Raw genomic sequence first — 20202 nt, forward strand, 5'->3', positions numbered from 1 at the left:
TCTTTTTTGAACCCTGTTATAGTCTTGGCCTTCACAACATCCTCTGGCAAGAAGTTCCACAGGTTGACAGTGCGTTGTGTGAAAAAAATACTTCCTTCTGTTTGTTTCAAACCTGCTGCCTATTAATTTCATTTGGTGACCCCAAGTTTTTGTGTTATGAGAAGCAGTAAATAACACTTCCTTATTTACTTTCTCCACACTTTGCTTTGGTGCTTTGTAAGATAACAGCATTACTTGGCTTTCAATTTTTTAAGTATGTGTTTGGGTTTTTTTGTTAAAGTAGGCCTTTGCCTTTTGTATGGAGTTTTCCAGTTTAGTAGCTGCCTGCAAGTGGACCTGATTTAAACATTTTTGCAGATTTTGCAGGTAGGCATTTATTTTGTTTTTTGTTTTTTTTTTTTAATTGAGTGCCGCTGGTGTGCCAAATTAAATGTTTTGGTAGTTGCATGCTTTGGCCTGTCATTACCTTAAAGGGTGTTTTATTACTAGACGCAGCTGGTGTCACTTTCAGTGCCATTAGAATTAGAGGCATGAGTGTGTCCCAGTTATGCCTATTGGCATGAACCAGTTTTTTAAACATTACTTTTAGAGTTCGATTGGTTTGTTTCACCATCCCAGATGACTGTGGTTTGTGGGGCATGTATAGTTTTTGCAGGACTTTCATTAATTTAAAGCAGTTCATAAAGAACTGTCCAGTAAAATGTGATTCCCATTGAGAGAAGACTTGCTTTACTAGGACTCTGGCTGCAGCTTTTGCAGTATTGGCCTTTAGAGGAAATGCCTGTACCCACTTTGAAAAAGGATTGACAACCACCAACAGGTATTGGTTGCCTTTTTGAGTCTTTGGCAAAGGACCTATGATGTTAATCTGCAAGGCCATCCATGGACGTTTATACACCTGAGATTAAAAAATAAATTCCATCTAGGACAAGGACTGGACTATAATTATTTTGTTTTATACTTTTTTTTATTTACTTCATGCATTGAAATCTAACTGTATGCAGTGTGTGTTAAATTGCTGTTTCTAAACAAATAAACATTTAGGTCTAATATTTACTGGTTGAAATTCATTCTCTAAGGGAGATTTTTTTTTAAAATAATGTGGTTGCCAAAGAAATGAATTTTTTCACATTAAAACCAGATAAATATATATTGCACGCTATGGAGACATTCCTCCTCTCTGAGCTGAACTGTGTAACTGTGATACTCAGTGCAAATGTCTATCACATCTTGTGGTATAGGCATAAGACACTGAGTTTCATATGCGTAATCATGTCTCCCAGTAGTAGCTAGTCCCGTTGAATGTAACAGCTCGCTGCTAACTACTTGAGCTCTCCTTTAACACAAGCATTAGACACCTGTGGTTTTGATACTGAAGGTCCTTGGTTTGATCCTCACAAACAACCACATAGCTTCAGTAGCTGTCATGAGCTCCACAGATCTGTGTGAAGTTATTGTTTTTGAGATCACTAGTCTAATCCTGTTCACATTGGAATGAGTGGGAGATTTGCAATTGACTTCAAAGGGAGAAGGGTCCGACTTTGTTTCTCCCTGGTCCTGGGTCGCGTGGGCTCACTTCCCTTGAGTTTAGCTTTAAGAGTTGAACTGCCTCAAACCTGTTATGAAAGAGCAAAACCCCAAATCAAAGAGATGGGTTTCGCTGAAGCATGTGGGTTTGGGAAGTTTTGCAAAGGTGCATGAGGAGTTATCCTGCCTGTCGGCTGTGATGAGATCCCCAAGTGTTGTCACACAAATGACCATTAAACCATGATATGCAGCCTTGGCATGGGGCGGGAGGGGATTCTCCCTATCCAGAGGCACCAAAAAGCTGGCTTAGCATTTCAGTGCAAAGTTTGTAGTGCCCAAAAGAGTTTTGGCTGGTTTAAGTTCCACAAACCTTAAACTAGCACAGGTTTATGTAATTCTCCGCTTCTGATGAGCAAGCTTTCACAGGTCTGCATGAGCATGGAACAAGTGCAAAATATGACAAATTCTCTTCTCAGTTACTTTGTTGCTGCAACCCCAAGAAACGATGCTGGTGCAACTGAGAGCAGATTAAAAACTGGCCTAAAATCCACAGTTAAATCACAGGCAAGAATTGGACCCTTCATTTCTCTATGTTTTCAGTGTAGCACCCTGATTTTATTTCTCGTTAAGTTCGTGCATGTGCTATGCTTTAAATTGCTGGCTAAACTTTTGTCTGCGGAAGCAGCAGAATGAACCCAGTCCAATGATGATCACTGATAAAACTAATGCAACCGTTAGTATAATAAGCAAGTTGATTTTCTTTAGATCCTCTTTTTCACAGACTTCTGGTCTTACGTTGCTAATATAAATTTCTTCTTGGTACCCAAAGCTCTTGGAGTGCTGGCATGTTATCTGCTCTACACCAGGGATCTCTACATTTTTATTATGGATTATAGATGAGAGCCAGACATTTCCACAGCAGCTGAGTGGGTTCCCAGCAAGATATAAGTTTTTAAGAGAGTTCTCTAATGCTAAAATGTTACTGCTTTGTAGATTACTAAAACTGTTTTTCTGTAGATCCAGAACTTCCAACGAAGCATCACTACCCCATTTGGGTAACCAGCTCAGCTGATTTTCCGACAGGTTTAAATGTTTAAGATGATGAAAACGAGGCAGGTCAATATTTAAAACTGTCATGCCATTGCCATGTAAATTCAAATACTCAAGAGATGTCTCCAGTCCTGATAGTGCTTTAGCCTCTATTTTCAGTCCTTGGTTCATGGAGAGCTCCAGGAGAATTATTGAAGTCTTGTAAAAAGCATATATTGGTAAATTCTTCAACATGTTGTCAGCTAGATATAAGTACCTAAGAGCAGGGAAGTCAACAAATGATACACAACCAGTCTCCTCTCCAGGAAGCCTTTGTTTAGCTAATCCTGAATACATGCTGCAAAAGCTAATATTATTACTCTGGAGATTAAGCAATTTGATGCTGGGAAGGCTTGCAAAGATATCAAATTGGAGGGCTTGGAGATGATTGTTTTGAATGTAGAGCTCCTGTAAATTAGTCAATGTGCTGGCATCTAGTAAGAGATTTTGCAAAGCATTGAAGCTTAAATCAAGGATGGCTAGTGATATCAATGCACTGTCATAATTTACTGCAAATGTCTGGAGACAATTTTTACTGAGATTAAGAAACCGAAGGGAGGACATTGACTCAAAGAACTCATTTGGGATGGATTTGATCTCATTATAACTTAAGTCTAAATATAAAAGCTGGGATAGATACAGAGAACTTGTGTTCGTATTTTGCTTCTGATCCAGAAGATGAAAAGGAGCTTCTAGCCAGTCCCTTTCCATATAGTCCATCTCATTGTGAGCAGAGTCTGCAGTAAGCTGCATTAAATTCTTAGATAAATTCAGATACGCCAGCTTGTTCACCTGGGGGAAAACTGGGAAGCGCAGTAGCTTGTTCTCACTAAGATCCAGCCACCTCAGGTTATACTCTTCCTTTGACTCTGTGGTATGAAAACTCTCAATGCTGTTCCTACTGAGGTCGAGTATCTGCAGTTGTCTGAGGTTGAAATCTGAGATGCAAGTGATCGAGTTCATGGAGAGATTGAGCTTGGTGAGATGCACCAGAGTTTCAAAGGCACCTTCTTCTATTTCCATGATGATATTACTGTGGAGGTCAACCTCAACAAGAGCTGGAGACCCCTGAAACATCCTGCGCAATATCACGGTAATGCTGTTTTCTGCCAAGGAAAGATACTGAAGTGATGGTGCTTTGTGTATAAAATATTCAGCCATTCCATTGTAAAGTCTGTTGTGGGACAAGTCCAGTGTTCTGATCTCTGGTAAAAGTCCAACCCCCGGTGTCCTATGCTGAGCCAACTCATCTAACTGGTTATTGGCTAAATTTACCTCCATCAGGCTTGTCATGTGTGTGAAGACTCCAGGCTCAATGAAACTTATTTGGTTGGATCTTAAATCCAAATGCTGGAGCGAGGTATAAAATGTCAGTGGCTTCTCAGAGATATTTTTTATCTGATTTCCAGACAAATCTATTTTATTTATGTTTGGATGGAGCTCTGGAGGGATTCGGTGAAGCTCTTTGCCATGACAAAATGCCTTCATCTTTACCTGCAGAAAAGAAAGAGAACAGGGAGTCCTGGTTACCACTTATGGGATGCTCAATGGCTTTTCATACAGTATAAAGACAACATAATATTCAGAATCTGATTATATGCCTTTTCTTTGCAATTCGTCGTACTATGCTGTTCTCTATTCAGGCAACAGGAAGTCTGAATTTCCTCACAGTGTAGGGTGGGTTTTCATTTCATTTCAACGAAGATACTCCTGACTTGTACTGCAGTAAGAGTTCCTATGTAGGGAGTTATACTAGGGTAACTACAGCAGTATCATTGTATCAGTATAATTATGGCAGTAAATTCCCCCATGTAGATTACCCCTAAGAGAGAAGAGAATTGGGTCCTTTGATTTTTGAGATCTGGCATCATAAAAGTTCAAGCTGGAGAGGATCCATTAGATCATCTAGCCCATCCTCTAGCCAGCACAGGATTAGTCCACTTTGTACCTTTCATCCAGTCTAGTTTTAAAGGTCCTGAGTGGTAGGTCCCATCACTTCCCTTGAGACTATTCCATTGTCTATTAGACTTTGCACTCAAACACTTTTCCCTGATATTTATTCAGCCTAAACTTCCCTGGCATAATTTCATGCCTACCCCATCGTGCCTCATAATAAACCAGATTCTGCCACTTTGCCTTAAATTAATAAGTATTATGAATAATTACAGTATAAAATAAGTATTAATATATATTATGAATAATTAAATGAATAATACTCCATAATTAGCTCCATTGACTTCAGTGGGATTAGTCTCAAAGTACGGTACTACTCATCGAGGGGAAGTCTATCGGAATCCAGCCCTAAATAAACAATCCCTCGTCTTGTTATTTACACCCTTCAAATATTTGTAGATTGTAATCACATCTCTCCGTAACCATTGTTTAGCTAAGCAATCCGTCTTTAAATCATCCCAAAACATTTCTACATCTCACCTCAAACTCCCTCCACTTTATCCAGACCTCTGTCCTTCTATGTTTGTGCTTTCTCCAAGGCAACAGCTTCTTTCTTTTGGCCTGCTGACCAGTGTGGTGCACACTGTGCCATGTGGACTAGAAGGAACGCAGCAGGGAAATGGCCTGTGGAGGGATTCACACATGCTGCCGCTCTCACTGGTACAGCTCAGGGTGAAATCGGGATGCGTAAAGGGTGTGGCCTTTTAAGGGATGCTTTAAAGCAGCTGGTAAATTAATACCCATACATCAAAGTCAGTTTCTTCTCTTGGATGTGTGGGTCTGAATTAGGGTGACCAGATGTCCCGATTTTATAGGGACAGTCCCGATATTTGGGGCTTTGTCTGATATAGGCACCTATTACCCCCCACCCCCTGTCCCGATTTTTCACACTTGCTGTCTGGTCACCCTAGTCTGAATGCAGTTGATAGGGAGCTTCAAGTATGCATCCAAGGGCAAAATATGAGCCATAATTTGCAAGGAATTTTGGGAGCATGGGGCTAAAAGGCCTGGTGTAAGTGTAAGGCGTACACATTGTGCTGTTAAAATTAACATCCAGCAGCAAGATTGGAGCAGAGTCCAAAATGCTTAGTAAGCATCTACGCTATCTAAATAGGTATCTATCTATTCATGTAGGTCACGGGATCCTCTGGGTCAAACTGCTTGCTGAATCCCTCTAATTATTCTTATATGGAGAACTAGGAGCTAACCGTCATGAAGCAAGGCTGTGTGCTAGCCTTTAAAACAAAAATCTCTCCTCCAAACATCTGTTTCACACAAGCTGGAGGGGGAGAGGAGGATGAAGCCTCTGGGATGTTTACGAGAATCTGGGTAACATCCAGTGTTTTGTGAATCACTTACGCATGTGAGTAATGGAGAGTGCACGTTGCCGGATGTGTGGCTTGTCATAAATATGCCAGACAAATGAAACCCCTCAGCCAGGGCTGGGCTCCAGCTACACCCAGTCTGCTGCGCGGTGCTCCCCTCATGGCAAAGCTCTCTGAGAGCTCCCAAGTGACCCGCATATTGAAATTTGAACCCCAAATCCACCCAGAGCAGCTAAATCCCCAGGGAGGGGAAGGGGATGCATCCTGGCTTCTCTGAGCCATTCGCGCCTTCCCACCAAGACTTTAGAGTGGCTCACTTGAGCTGAAAGGTGACCAGAGGCTCAAAGGATCTAGCGGGGGGGGGGGGGGTAGGGAGGAGGCCTTATTCAGTCAGCTAAGGAAGGGGTTGGGAGTGGGATGAAGAAAACTCAGGAGCCAGAAAGAATAGCATTTGCATGAGCATTAGCAAAGCTGTCATCTTCTGGGCTCGCGTTCCTTCCTCCTCAGCTCTGGCAGCTGTGAGTTTTAAAGTACAGTGGCCTGCAGTGCTAAGAGTGGGAAAGTCAACATCTGCTCCACATAGAAAAGGAGGTTATTAGATAAAAATTGGCCCAACAGCTCTGAAGTGTGGGGAAGTTTGGATTCAGATTCAAACTCTGCCACTCAACTCCAGCTGGTCATTTTTGGGGATGGAGCCAGAAGCTGCCTTTTCTTTAACAAAACTAAAACCAGGGTGGTTTGGATCTTGGTCCCATCTCATCCTAGACACTAAAGTTTGGGTGTTTGAACACAAGGCTTTGGGCTAGATCCTCAGCTTGTGTATATTGGTGCTGAGTTACAGCAGCTGAGAATCTGGCCCTTTGTCTCTTCTCTGCAATGACCCATAAGGGAATTTGGGGGGGTTGATTTTGAAATACCTCTTTAACTGAGTTGTGATGTTGCCAGACAAATACCCCTTGCGATTTAGAGCTGGGTCCAGTTTTATGAACCATCAGTCTTCGGGATGGGTTGGATAAAAGATTCCAGCTATGGCCTTCCTCTGGTCAAAAGATGTCATCACAGGAAGAGTGATTTGTGAAACATCACATTGTGAAATAACAGGGAATGCCAATTGCTCTCGCTATCAAAGTTAATCTGGACTGAACTATATTTGGATTTGGACCCTGTCTTATCTCACTGGGCCAGATTCTCAGCCAGTGTAGACCAGTATAACTCCATTGAGATTAATGGTGCAGTGTCAATTGACACTAGATGAGAACTTGGCTCTGACTAGAGAATGTTTTGTCAGCATCAAATGTATCCCAGTTGCACTAAACAGATCAAAACTTTTTTGGACTCTTCCTTTGCCTGGAAGAGTGAGGTTTACAGTGGGGTTGCGGAAATCAGCCAATATTTACTTCTCAAGGAATCAGCTTGATCTACAACCCATCAAAATAAGGGCAGGGGGTAAGCCCTTATTAGATTTATGGTGTGTGTCATCCTGAGTTCGCATGTCTGGGATGCATGGGACCGAAAGTGTCATGTTTACAGTGGTTTCATCATTTCTTCCTCTCCAGCCAATAAGAGAGAGATCCAGCCACCTTCCCAAGTTCTTTTTGTATGCTAGACCCTAATTTCCCTGAATTCAGGAAGTGCATAAGTACAGCAGGAGAGGAATGAGTCCCATAAGGGAGATCTGCACAGCCAGCAAATTATTCTTTTCCCTATTTTGGAAATTCTTGAGGATTTGTGCTAACCAGCTTCAACATTTAAAGAAGTAGAGGAGTATTTTTAAACTCCCCTTTACTGTCAGCTGTATCCGGGTAAAGGGAAGGAGGGAGAGGAGAATCAGTTCATCTGTGAATAACATTTACATTCTGATATAAGGTGTTTAAAAAAAATCTGTGGGACAAATCATGCTTTGGAGACAGAGGTTTTGGGTTTTGTCTCTAAGTGGGCCTGATTCTGACCTCACACCCCGCGTAAGTCAGGAACAACTCCACTGAAGTCGGCGTTAAACCAGTGTAAGTGATGGGAGAATGGGGCTCACTGTCATTCTAGGCGAGTGGTTCTCAAAGCGACGCGGGCCAAGGGACGTGCTGGCCGCCCTTCCCCCAGCCCCCATTGGCCTGGAGCGGCGAACCGCGGCCAGTGGGAGCCATGATCGGCCGAACCTGCGGACGCGGCAGGTAAACAAACCAGTCCAGCCCACAAGGGGCTTTCCCTGAACAAGGGGCAGACCGGCTTTGAGAACCACTGCTCTAGGGGGAGCCGTGGGGTTTGTTCATGTCACAGAAGAAGTTCGTTTTTTAAGAAAGGATCGCCTTGTGTGTAAGACGCTGGAATGGGACTCAGGAGATCTGGGATCTCTTCCTGGCTGTGCCACAGACTTCCTGTGCAACTCTGGGCAAGTCAATTAATATTTCTGTGCCTCCGTTCCCCAGCAATAAAATGGGGATACAAATCTTTCCTTTCTCCCACCTTATGCTTGTCTTGCCCATGTAGGGTCTGTCTGCAAAGCAGCTGAGAGGTGTAATTCCCAGCTCCGCTAGAGATCTGTGCGCTGGCTCTGTGCCAGTGTAACCCACACGCCTCCTGGGTGTGGTGGTCTGTGCCCCTCTGGTAGCACCAAGATCACTGAGAGATTAATGAGACTGCTACCACTTTAGCTAAGAGCCATGTGGCTTGTGGCTAATGCATTTCGCTCCCAAGGTCCCAGGTTCAATCCTGCCCACTGACAACCGGGGTCTGTCAGCCTTACATGAGCTCGGGGGCTAAAATAGAGCAGTGCGGCCGTGGAGACACTCAGGTGGCTGGCAGCTCAGGCTAGCCAGCCGAGTACGTACCCAGGATCTGGCACAGGACTGTACATGGGTGGCTAGCCCAGGCCCCTCAGCCACATTGCTAGCTTGAGCAGAAGTAGCAAGAGTATTTCTACCCAAGCTGGGAATCACATCGCCCGGCTGCTGTGCAGACAGACCCTTAGATTGTAAGCTCTTTGTGGCAGAGACTGTCAGTTACTACATGTTTGCAGCACCCGTGTCATCGGGGTCCCAGGCTCATTTAGGGCCTCTAGGTGCTACTAGAATGGTACGACTAATAATTAAGGAGAGACGTGAAAGAGGAGATGGCTCCTCCTTGGGGAATCTCTTACCATTTCACAGGGCGACTCTTCCAAGGGCCGATGGCTAGAGATCCCTCCGTTCGCTGCCAGGAAGAGTAAAAGATACAGTTTCATGGCTCTGCAGGGAAAACCAAAGACGGGTTCAAGCTAAACAGGGTGTTAAGTCTCAGCAGCCACCGGACAGCAGGGTCCGCACCAGCGATTGGCACAGGGACTTGCATACATAGTAGAATAACTTACCCCACCTCTGAGCTCGCTTCATTTGCAAAGCCCTCTGGCCCATTCCAGCAGAGAAGGGAGCATTATGAAGTAGGAGAGCTGGCAGGAAAGCTCTAAGACTGAACGTTTCTTTGGCTTGCCCACTGTGTTGCATATCTTAGACTGTCAGCCAGCTTTTCAAACACCATGGCACCTGACAGCTTCCACTTACGCACCTAAGCAAGTGATCAGGCTGTCAAAAGTGCTCGGCATTCAGTAGCTCTGTTGTTCTCAAGGCAGCTCGTGGATGATCATTGCGCTTGTAAATCTGGCCCTATCTCTCCTTTGTCTTCACCGCGCACACTGGTGGTGCTCAACAAATGATATGATTATAATAGTCTCCACTTTTATAGCACCTCTCCTCCCAGGACCAGGAAGAGCTTTACAAACATTTTAATGAAGTCACACCAGACCCTGGCAAGGTACCATACAATCACAGGGCCAGACGGGACCATCAGAACATGTAGTCTGACTTGTATATCACAGGTCACCAACACCACCCAGTGCCCGCACAATAGCCCCACAACTGGAATGAGACCACTGGAGACTAGACTATTATGTCCCACAGGCAGAGAATAGGAGGGACCAAGTTGCACCCGTGGCTGAGGCCCCCACAAAGGCAGGGAAATGAGTCTGTGAAATATACCCAGATAATCCTGGCAAGTAACCCATACCCACATGCCAATCGACCTGGGGAAAGCTTCCTTCCTGACCGCAGATTTGGCAATCAATTCGACCCTGAGCATGTGAACAAGAATCAGCCAGCCAAGCACCTGTGAGAGAGAATTCTTGGTGCCACCTCAGAGCCCAGGTCCTCCCCATCCAGTGTTCCATCTCCAGATGTGGCCATCCCTGGTGCTTCAGAGGAAGGAGATAACCTCCCCCGCCCCAAACTCCCCCTGGATACTGAAGGTTAGTAATAGTAGTATTCCCATTTTTCAGATGGGGAAACTGAGGCACAGAGGCTGAGTGCCTTCCTCAAGGCAGATTGAGTTTAATCAGTGCAGAGATTCACCAATCCTAGATCCCAGGCCCCTGCTCTGATCTCAAAGAACACACCCTTATTACAGCCTCTGTCACAAACATGACAACTCTTTCAGGAAATTCCTCCATTTCTTGAGTTTCTCGAGGCCGAACAGGTGGAGTCATTCACAGATGGTGGAACTCCCTTAGCTGAATTAGTTTTCAAAGGACATATTGGCTAACAGGCAAACTGTCTTTGGTGCATCAGTGCAAAGTGGCTCTGGTTGCCAGATGAAGAGTGGTGCAAACAGGTGCACTAGGGCAGGGGTTCTCAATCTTTTTCTTTCTGAGGTCTCCCCCCACCCCATGCTATAAAAGCTCCAGGGCCCAGCAGGGGAGGGTTCAGGGCTCTTGGCTTCAGCCCCACAGGGGGGCACTAGGACTCAAGGCTTTAGACCCTTGGGGGTGCTGGGGTTCAGGGTGCTGGGCTTCATCTCCATGGGGGTACTAGGGCTCGGGCTCTTGTTTTCAGCCCCACAGGGGTGCCAGAGCTCGGGCTGCCAGGCTTCAGCTGTTTAGCCCCCTGTTCCCCTGAAGTCGGCTCACGGCCCCCTGAGGGGCTGCGAACCCTTGGTTGAGAACCACTGCACTAGGATGTGAGGCCTGGGAGCTTCCTGGGGAAATTCTAGCTAAGTCTGCTAGAAATCCTCTTTTGGGCTGTAGCCCCCAGCCAGTACAAATCGCTTCCCTTTCGAGTGTGTCATTCACAGTTCTGTTTGCTTTTTCTCTTTGCCACAGCATTGCCCCATAGTTTGGCTTGATTCTTTATACCAGTCCCTAGGCTTCCTGTGAGTGTAACTTTGCATGTCCCTCACAACATGAGCAACAGGAAGGATGACTCCAGAAAACAGATCCTGGGAAGTTCAGGCCACCTATGACTTGCTCTGTTTTTAGAGCACGTTTTCCTCATTCCAGTCGAGTCTGATCAGGGGTGGGGTGGAAACCTGGGAGCTGTGATACCGGTGGGTTTTATTTTAGGCTTGAACGCTGCACTGTGATCAAAGGTTCTTAATGTCCTCAGTGCCTCAGTTTCCCGATCTCTAAAATAGGGACAGTATTCTAGCGGGTGTTCTGAAGCCTTTTAACTACTGTTGGCAAAGTGCTCCCAAACCCGCCAATGGTGCTGTACACCAGCAGCTGGCAGAGTGCTCTCCATGAATTCTCTGGAATTCTCCCCACGCAGCTCAAAGGAGCCCAAATCCCTTCAGAACATTCTGCAGGACTCATCTGTGGGGTTGTTTTGGAGTAAGAGTCGAAGGGGGAGAGGGGATTGTCTGGGGGATCACCGTGGGATTTGAAAGGGGAAGAAAGTCTGACGTGCATATTTATGATTTGTGATCTTTAAATAATGGCGAGGCACCCAGAGCTTTGCTTGGGTATCTTTCATATCTAAAAAAATAAAATAAATAATCTCTGCTGGAAACTGCCCCATATAGGGCAGTTTTCTATGTATCCTGGGGTATGGCTCCAAACAGTGCAGCCCGGAGTATTTCCTGTCTGCGATGGACTCCGTCCATTAAACTAGCGCTGCGGGAGAATTTTACTTGGGTGCTTTCAGTAATAATATTTTGCACTTAAAAAGGACTTTGCAAATCCAAAGATCTCAAAGTCCTTCACAAACTGTAATGAATCACTGCCTGAACCCAGCTTGGAGACTGGGCTCTTCCTCCCCTGGGAAAAAGAGGCACAGAGTGGCTAAGTGACTTGCTGAGGGACCTTGGGTAAATCAGCAGCAGAGGAAGGAATCTGTCCATCCTACGTATTTCTAAGGTGACTACCACATTGGTATCCAAGTGCAGTAGAATCCATTGCTAGTCTCCTGCTCTAACCACTAGACCATACAGACTCGATCAAGTTCAGGGTAGTTAACTGTGGACAGAGTGGTCTCAGATCCTCTCTTTCATGAACAACAAATAGACCTGAAGATTTTATTCCTTTGGGTCACTTTCCGTTCAAGTACCAGGCTGAGGCGCTTTCTCCTGCTTTGCCTAGTTTTCATCAGTGCAGCTCCTTTGCTTTCTCACTCCACTACCTGATAAATAAGTACGAGAGGCATAGGCATCACAGGATCTGTGGGGAGTCTGCCGGAGTGGGCTGAAGACCCACACGGTGCTGCAGCCACCGACAAAACCTGACCACGTACATCTGAGCTGATGGCGCTGACAACCCAGGATCTTCAAAAGTAACTTGGGAGCAGCTGAAACAGTAACTTGCTATAAAGGGAGCTGTTGTTAGCACTAGGACTCCCTGCAATGCAGGCGGTTTCATTTACGGTCCCAGCATGCTCCCATTATAGTGAAATCCCCACTGTTTTCAGCGGGAACAGGGTTGAGCCTCAAAGCATCTTTAATGTTACAACTTTCCGCCTAGACTTCGTATCATCCCAGCTCCCCACTCCACAGTTGGACAACGAATGAATTTTGGAGAATAAGATTCACCCCTCTCCCATCCCATAGCAAACCTTAGGACCTGGGCCAGCATGTCTAATCAGATGAGACAGACAAAGTGCAGGAGAGAAGAAGTATCATTATTTCCATTTCCCAGATAGGAACACTGAGGCATATAGCGTCAGTGACTCACCCAAGGACATACAGGAACTGGGAATTAAACTCAGATCTCCTGAGTCCCAGTCTATTGCCTTAACAACCAGCTCTGCAGTCCTCTTTTTTTGGCATTAAACAGTAAACATTAATACAGGTTAAATGTTGCCATTTGTATTTAGCAATGACAACAACAAACTCCCAATTCCTTCAAGATTAGATTTCTGTAATATAGACAATTAATTATTACTATTTTTTCTCATCCAAACTAAAGAAAAGAGAAGCAAAGCCGCATTGTGTATTCCTTTAACATACGTAAGACACACACTAACTACACAGAGGGCCATGTACCCCCAGGCTCCTTAGTGCTATGCATTATTGCGTTTGCTGTTTTTAAGAACAGAGTGAATATATTAATTTACCTTGTTTCATGTGTCAGTTATTTGCATTCCCACCCTCTGCTATAAAAAAAAAAATCGTATACATCCCTCCAGAGTTTAGTCAGCCATAGCACAGATTAGATCACCCTTATTTTCACTCTCGCCCATTCAGAGTACGGAGTGGTTTCATTGGTAACTTTGCAGCCTGAGATGAAACTGAGACATTTTAAGGGAAATATCCTTATTTGGGACAGTGTCTGCTTTAAATTATGTCCCTTGTCTCCCTTCTGACTCCTCTCCTGGTTGTTTGCTGGGTCCTAGCAACCACTGTGTTAAGAAGAAAATTAGCTACTCGGGGACTCGTCCTGGAATGCCTACTTGGGGAAAGCACAAATTGAGAAATACAGGAATTTTGACTGAGCAAGGCTCTCAGGTTTGGGCCCCGTGTTTGCCCAGAGAAATATTTGACTTCTCTTTGTAGATGTCATTGCTTGACTCTGTGTATGGATCAGTCAGTGTGTTTACTTTAGGTTTTTGTGTCTGTGAGTTACATTCCTAAAGAGCTGTAAAGGAGCCACAGAGCGTATGATAGGCAAACTCAAAGTCCCTGAATCACTATCTTACAAAATAAATTGAGATTTCAGGATTATAAATGAGAAGATACAATACTGATGCAAGTGAAGCCCTTGATCCTGGAACCCTTACTCACTGCAGTAATCCTTCCTCAAACAAATCGTCTTATTGATTGATTTGTCCAGAGGGCCCTGATATAACTCTGAAGTAAATGGGAATTCATTGTTGGCTAGAACACACCCTAGATGATTTATCGGTGTAGATTTAAATGGGACTACTCATGTGAGTAAGGGTGACTAAAGATTGCTGGGGTGGGCCCTGCTGCATCTAGACAAGCGGTTTGATTTCTGTGGCCATTTATTGTTCCGCCTGCCTGACCTTCAAATAAATATTTTCATTTCAAAAGAAGATTTTAGACCTAACATTAAGATATGATGGTGATTTCAGATTTACCGTGAGTTAATTTATATATGGATTATTTCATGCTGCCCCCTATGGTTGGACCAATACTTGTCTTCCAGGTGCCTTTTCCTACTTAAAACCCCATTGCTGCAAATTCCTTCCTATGCTGATTTCACCATTGTGGTCTCCAAACCCACACTTGTCTGAATGTTGCTCTATATTTTTCCTGTGGTCAAAAATAAGCTCTTTGGAGTAGGGCTTTGGGTGTTTTGTTTGTTTTTTGTAAGGCACCCTGAGAAGGAAAGGCATAAGCACCAAAGAGAGGAGACGGATTATTTCGTGTAGCACGCAGGGGTATGATTAGGAATAATGAACAGAGAAAGAGAAAATCACATCTAATTGGAAAGCTTCCGATCAGTGAGATGTATTCCACTGTGGAAACAACTCCCAAGAGAAGTGGTGTGAGCCTCACTCCATGTGACTTTTAGAGCTAGACTGGAAAAGACACTAAAAAATGGGCTATCGGAAACGATTAAGGCTGGCTGGAAAATATTTTTTTTCCTGTGAAAAAATTTACCAAAAATGAATATTTCTCATTTTCGTAGAATCAGAGAAGATGAGGGTCGGAAGAGACGTCAGGAGGTCATCTAGTCCAACCCCCTGCTCAAAGCATGACCAACCCCAGCTAAATCATCCCTTTATGATTTATCCCATCATCATCAAAACATTTTCCTTGAAAATGTTCTTTAAAATCTTTCAGGTGTTTGTTGAAAAACCCCAAACACAGATTTTCTTTAGTTTTTTCCAAATAAAAAACCAAAACATTTGGGGACTTTTGAGAAAACCCTGAAAATATTTTACAGAAACAGAATTTTTTTTCATGAAAGCTTCCCTTCTGTTGAAAAGTTTTTAACCACCTCTTGGAATGATCCTGGAAGGTGGACTAATGGACCTTTCCCAATCCAAGCTGCAGTGAACTGTCTGCTGTGTGAATTCCACCATTGGCACATAAGATAAGACAATGCCCTGAGCAAGTGAAAATTCACATTGCCCGCAGTCTGGATGTAGGGGGGTTCGACTGTCATGCTTGTGTAGGGTGACCAGATAGCAAGTGTAAAAAATCTGGACAGGGTGTGGGGGGGGGGAGGGGGGTTATAGGTGCCTATGTAAGAAAAAGCTCCCAAAATCGGGACTGTCCCTATAAAATCGGGACATCTGGTTACCCTACACTTGTGGGAAATTTGGATTCATTATCAGAGGTGAACCAACCATTATGGGAAAGTCCATGAAATCTGCTCAGCCATGTGCCTATTCCTAGAACAGATCTCAAACCAAACTGTTTTAAAGATTCTGAAACATTTGGGTAACCTCCCTCTGCCATTATTTTTGTGAATATTTGCTCTTCTGGAATTTGGTTGCAATGACACTTAGCAATTTACATCTTTAAAGTGCTGTAGAGACATTAGCTAGTTATATCTTGAGGATCCCAGTAATGTAAAGTAAATATTATCCTTATTTTACAGATTGGGAAACTGAGGCAGCAAGATCAAGTGCTCACTCCCATAAGGGGCTGAGAGCCCTCAAATCCGGATGAAGTCAATGGAAGTTGAGAGCACCTGTGACCTTGTGGAATTGGCTCTAGTGATTATCCCAAGGCCACAGCACAAATCACTGCCTACTGTAGCTCTTAATGGACTCAACTGGGTTTTGCCAGTGACGTCAGTGGGAGCAGAATCAGGCATGTGGTGACAGTGCTGGGGTTAGAACTCAGCAGTTCATCCCTCAGAGTTGTGTATTCAGATACTCCTTTCCTTCAAAGGTCATTCTCGTGGTCTTCTCCCCGCATGACCCGGAGTAGGAAATAGCAGAAATCCCAGAAGCTGGTTCTCATGAGACTTCCAGTGATCTGTTGCACATCTCCAGGGGTTTTGGAGAAACATTAATACTTCTGGGTGGTTATGTGACTCAAACCTCCAGCCCTTTGGAGTTTGTCCATCACTAGTTTAATCACTCTCTAATGCAGCACCCTCAGAAGTCCTTTCTGTGCGGGGTCTGCCTGTAGATGGTTGGGTTCTGTTCAGAGCTGGACAGAGTGGTATCAGACCCTTACTGTGGACAGAGTGGTCTCAGACCCTCTCTTTCATGAACAACAAATAGACCGAAGATTCTATTCCTTTGGGTCACTTTCAGTTCAAGTACCAGGAACATTACCTTAGAGAAGTGAAAAAACTATCTGTCTGTCTGCTATGAAATGAATCTCCAAGAGCAGGAGTGGGGAGAGAACCACAGACCTGTTCTCTGCCCCAGCACTGGACTAATCTCCCATGGGAAGCTCTACACCCGTTTATCCTCTTCTCTCCTGCCCTGTCCCCCCAATCCTCTTCCCTTTTATCTCTTCCTTCCTAAGTAACCTCCCCACCACCACCGAAAAAAAGCTTGTTGTACCCCTTCCCCCTCCCTATGTCTGTCTATTTAGATTGTGCGGTCTTCAGGACAGGGGCCTTCTACTGCTCTGAATATGTACAGTGCCTAGCACAATGGTTGGCCCTGTGGCTCTATCGTAATAAAAATAACTATGAAGATAATCTCTGGATGTGTATCAATAGAGAGAGATGACACAGAGAGTATGGACCTTTGACCAAAGGTGGTGGAGGTATTATTATTATTTATTTATTATTCCAAGTGAATTCAATCTTTAAAGAAAAATTCAGGCGGATGTATGTGTTCTGTAATCCTAGAGGAGATCAAATGACACCAGGAAATTAATTTCAGATACCTTTGACTGGGACGGTGTCCAGTAACCCTCTTGGGAATAATGTGTCATTCTTCAGGTAAAAGGCCAAAATATTTGATCTACCCACTAAGCCATAACCCTTTGCTTAAAAAACAAATCAAACTGATAAGTAAATAACGGAGAGATTTCATAATATTAAGATAATTGAAAACCCTTTTTCAATTACCAAAAAAAGTTTCCTGTTTTGATTAACCTGGACCTTTGTTTAGGAGACATATTTTTATGAATGAGGCTGCAGTGTTTGGCTCTCACAGTATTTTCTTTGAGAGAGAAGTTGGGTGAGGTAATGTCTTTTTATTGGACCAACTTCACCTCACACACCTTCTCTCTCTCATATCCTTGGACCAACATGGCTACAACAACATTTGGAAGAGTATTTTCTTAGGTTTTTATACATAGGCATTTTCATTGCCTTTGCAGGGCCACGTGAACCCTGGCACAGCATTAAGAGGAAGGAAGATTTTGAAAAGGAATATTTGGCATTGTCATATTCAGATTTTCAAGGCATTGTACAAATGTTAATCAAGAATCATAACCTCCTGGGGAGATTGTCAGCATAAACCTTCATTTGTCTACAGTGGCTTCTGAGCTACCAGTTTCCCTCTATGCTGAGAATGGTGTCTCGCACCCGGTTACCACTGTGTGGGAAGTTTAAAGGTTGCTTTTTAATAGCAGTGATGAAAGGTAAATTAAATACTGCTATCCCCATCTTACAGAGGGGTTAAATGATTTGCCCAAGGCTGGATAGTGAGTCAGCACAAGAGCTAGGATACTCATGATGCCTGGCTCTTTTCCCTGCACTCAATACCAGTACTGTCAGCCAGGAGACTTTCTATAACATTAGTATATGTACCTATACTGCAGAAGCCCCCAAATTGTACCAAGCACCATACAGACATGCTGTCCTTGCCCCAAAGGGTTTAGTAAGTCTCACTACTATTTTCATTAGTTGTGAAAAGACGGAGGAAACATCACAATCGTTTTGTTGTAAAACTTACCAGTGCTTCCTTAACTTAAAGGATCCAAGCCAGTGTAATAGGCTCCCCAATGAATTAGCCATACAGCTGTATGGAACGTGCCCACTGTGTGGTACGTTTGATCGGTTATTCAGCCCATTCATAAGCACAAATCTGTTTCATTTAAACAGTGCCTTCATCCTCGGTGCTATATTTTTTTAAAAGGCTGCAGCTCCAAGTTACGGAATCCCCACTTTGTCCTGCAGTCAGAGAAACGTTTGGCTCAGCTTTCCAGCAGCATCAAAGTTTAACTCGTTGCTGTACGTACCTGCTGTTTGGATGAAGGAGGAGACTTCCCTTCTGCTTGCAGCGTTCGTCTCCCAGGCTCTCAGGACAGCCCTCCAGTGAAAGTTGAGGAAGGGCTTCCTTGGGGAAGTTGCAGCTCTGCTAAAGGCCAGCTGACTAAAAACTCTGAGAACTCAGACAGAAGTTTAAGTCACTGAGAGAAAAAAAAAATACTCCCAATAGACTGGCCCTTGAATTCATTGCTCAGCAGTCATCTGCTCTAACCTATTCCCAAGCTCCCGTAAGCATGTGAATATAGACCTCAGTAATAGTAATTAAATGTGAGTCCTCTGCTCTTCTTTTCATTTTCCATTTCACTTGCTTAACCTTGGCTTATTTCCTGGAGGTTCGTAGCTGATAATAACGCCCCTCTCATATTGACACATTGAAACATTCTGCGAATACCACCAGAAATCCCCTTTGCAGATTTCAAAGGTAAATTCATAGTATCTGTCTTACAGATGTGTGTCTGGTTCATGTTACATTCATTTTCAGGTACCTTGACCTAGATCATACTGTCCGTTAAGTTGGGGTAAATCAGAAGTAGTTCAATTACCTGCAGTGGATTTACAAGTGAGAGCAAAATTTGGCCCTTTAGTCTACGTCCTCATCTGCTATAAATCATTACCGCTTCTTTGAAGTTGTGGCCCCTAGACTCCCACTATTGATATATAAAATAATGTATTTTAAGGTTTGAATGGGGGAGAATATATACGCTTTCTAAGAGGAATATTAGGTCAGATTTTGATCTCACATGGTTATAAATCCAGAGCAACTCCATTTACTTTAGTGGAGTTAGTTTTAAATGGGTGTGATATCAGAATACAGTCCATGTGCTCATACATGATTTGCATGTCGCTGGTTTCTGAATCCATGTGTTGCTTTGCAGCCACACCACTCTGTACTGTGGTCTTATCAGCTCTCAGAAACTAAGCATGATTAGACAGAGGACTATGCAATCTGAAAAGAACATTGAGGGTAAAGATCATCTGTAGAGAAGACAGTTTTCTTGGGGGCCGTTCCTAGATGGGAATGAATTCCCACAGGAACTGAGGCCCATCACAAACTTCACTGCCTTTGACCCCCAGTGTAATGCGCCCTACATAGACCTGCCTTCTCTGTCATAAACATATAGCAATGTGTGTGTGTGTATATAAAAGTATATAAATATATAAAAATCCAGAACAAGAACTCCACAGTGCTCACTTCTCCCCATGGAGTGAGGATGAGGAAACAAACACATGGCTTAACGGTTATTGCAGTCCAGTGCTCAGACACTCAGGTGGGGGAGCGGTATTAGAACCCAGAGAGAACAGAGGTGATGTTTTTGATTCGGTAGCAGACACTCTTCCCTTTGAGTGAGAGATGAACAAGTGTGATAAGTGGCTCCATGCTGTGGAGGGGCTGTCTTTCAGCTGAGATGTAAACTGAATAGCTGACCATCTTTAAAATCTCCACTGTCATTGTAATAAGAAAAGGGGTGTTCACCCCTGTGCCCTAGTTAAACTTTCATTTCAGGTACCAGATTTTTGTGTAGCCTTGCTGCATGTTGTCAGTCAGCTTCTGAGTTCCAATTCAGAGGTGGCTGCATTCCTGTGGGTGAAGTGATCCTTATGTACCCTTTAACAACCACACAGGCTGTTGAGAGTCATAATTATGTCACACCTGTAATGTGTTTTGGGATCCTGGGGTGAAAGGTTCTATGGAAGTGCAAGGTATAGATGCAAACTAATATTTCAAAGAACTAGATGAGTTCATGGAGGATAGGTCCATCAATGGCTATTAGCCAGGATGGGCAGGGATGGTCTCCCAACCTCTGGTTGCCAGAAGCTGGAAATGGGCGACAGGGGATGGATCACTTGATAATTACCTGTTCTGTTCATTTCCTCTGGGGCACCTGGTATTAGCCACTGGGCTAGATGGACCTTTGGTCT

General features: G+C 44.0%; 1 protein-coding gene across 3 annotated transcripts; it reads right to left on the reverse strand.

Moving 5' to 3' along the window:
* Window positions 1-280: 280 nt before the first annotated feature.
* LRRC32 (leucine rich repeat containing 32) lies at window positions 281-18620 on the reverse strand. 3 transcript variants are annotated; one of them, XM_027823838.3, is made up of 3 exons: window positions 18252-18620; window positions 9028-9115; window positions 281-4110 (listed from the first exon to the last, which is right to left on the reverse strand). In XM_027823838.3, the coding sequence occupies exons 2-3, from the start codon at window positions 9109-9111 to the stop codon at window positions 2170-2172; spliced, it is 2025 nt and encodes a 674-aa protein (XP_027679639.1). In that variant the 5' UTR covers window positions 9112-9115; window positions 18252-18620; the 3' UTR covers window positions 281-2169. The 3 variants fall into 3 exon arrangements, with proteins under 3 accessions (XP_027679639.1, XP_007061466.1, XP_027679640.1); XM_007061404.4 differs by having other exon boundaries at window positions 17966-18545; XM_027823839.3 differs by lacking the exon at window positions 18252-18620 and adding an exon at window positions 13241-13411.
* Between the last annotated feature and the right edge of the window lie 1582 nt (window positions 18621-20202).

This window comes from Chelonia mydas, chromosome 1 (assembly GCF_015237465.2).
Source record: "Chelonia mydas isolate rCheMyd1 chromosome 1, rCheMyd1.pri.v2, whole genome shotgun sequence".
In the NCBI taxonomy this organism is placed as follows: Eukaryota; Metazoa; Chordata; order Testudines; family Cheloniidae; genus Chelonia; species Chelonia mydas.

What these genes read in the sequence shown, in the direction of transcription:
- LRRC32 (XM_027823838.3), bottom strand. Translation starts at nt 9,111, where the DNA reads ATGAAACTGTATCTTTTACTCTTCCTGGCAGCGAACGGAGGGATCTCT. An exon ending in AAGAGTCGCCCTGTGAAATG is followed by an intron (nt 4,111 to 9,027) that starts GTAAGAGATTCC and finishes TCTTTTCTGCAG; the next exon opens with GTAAAGATGAAGGCATTTTG.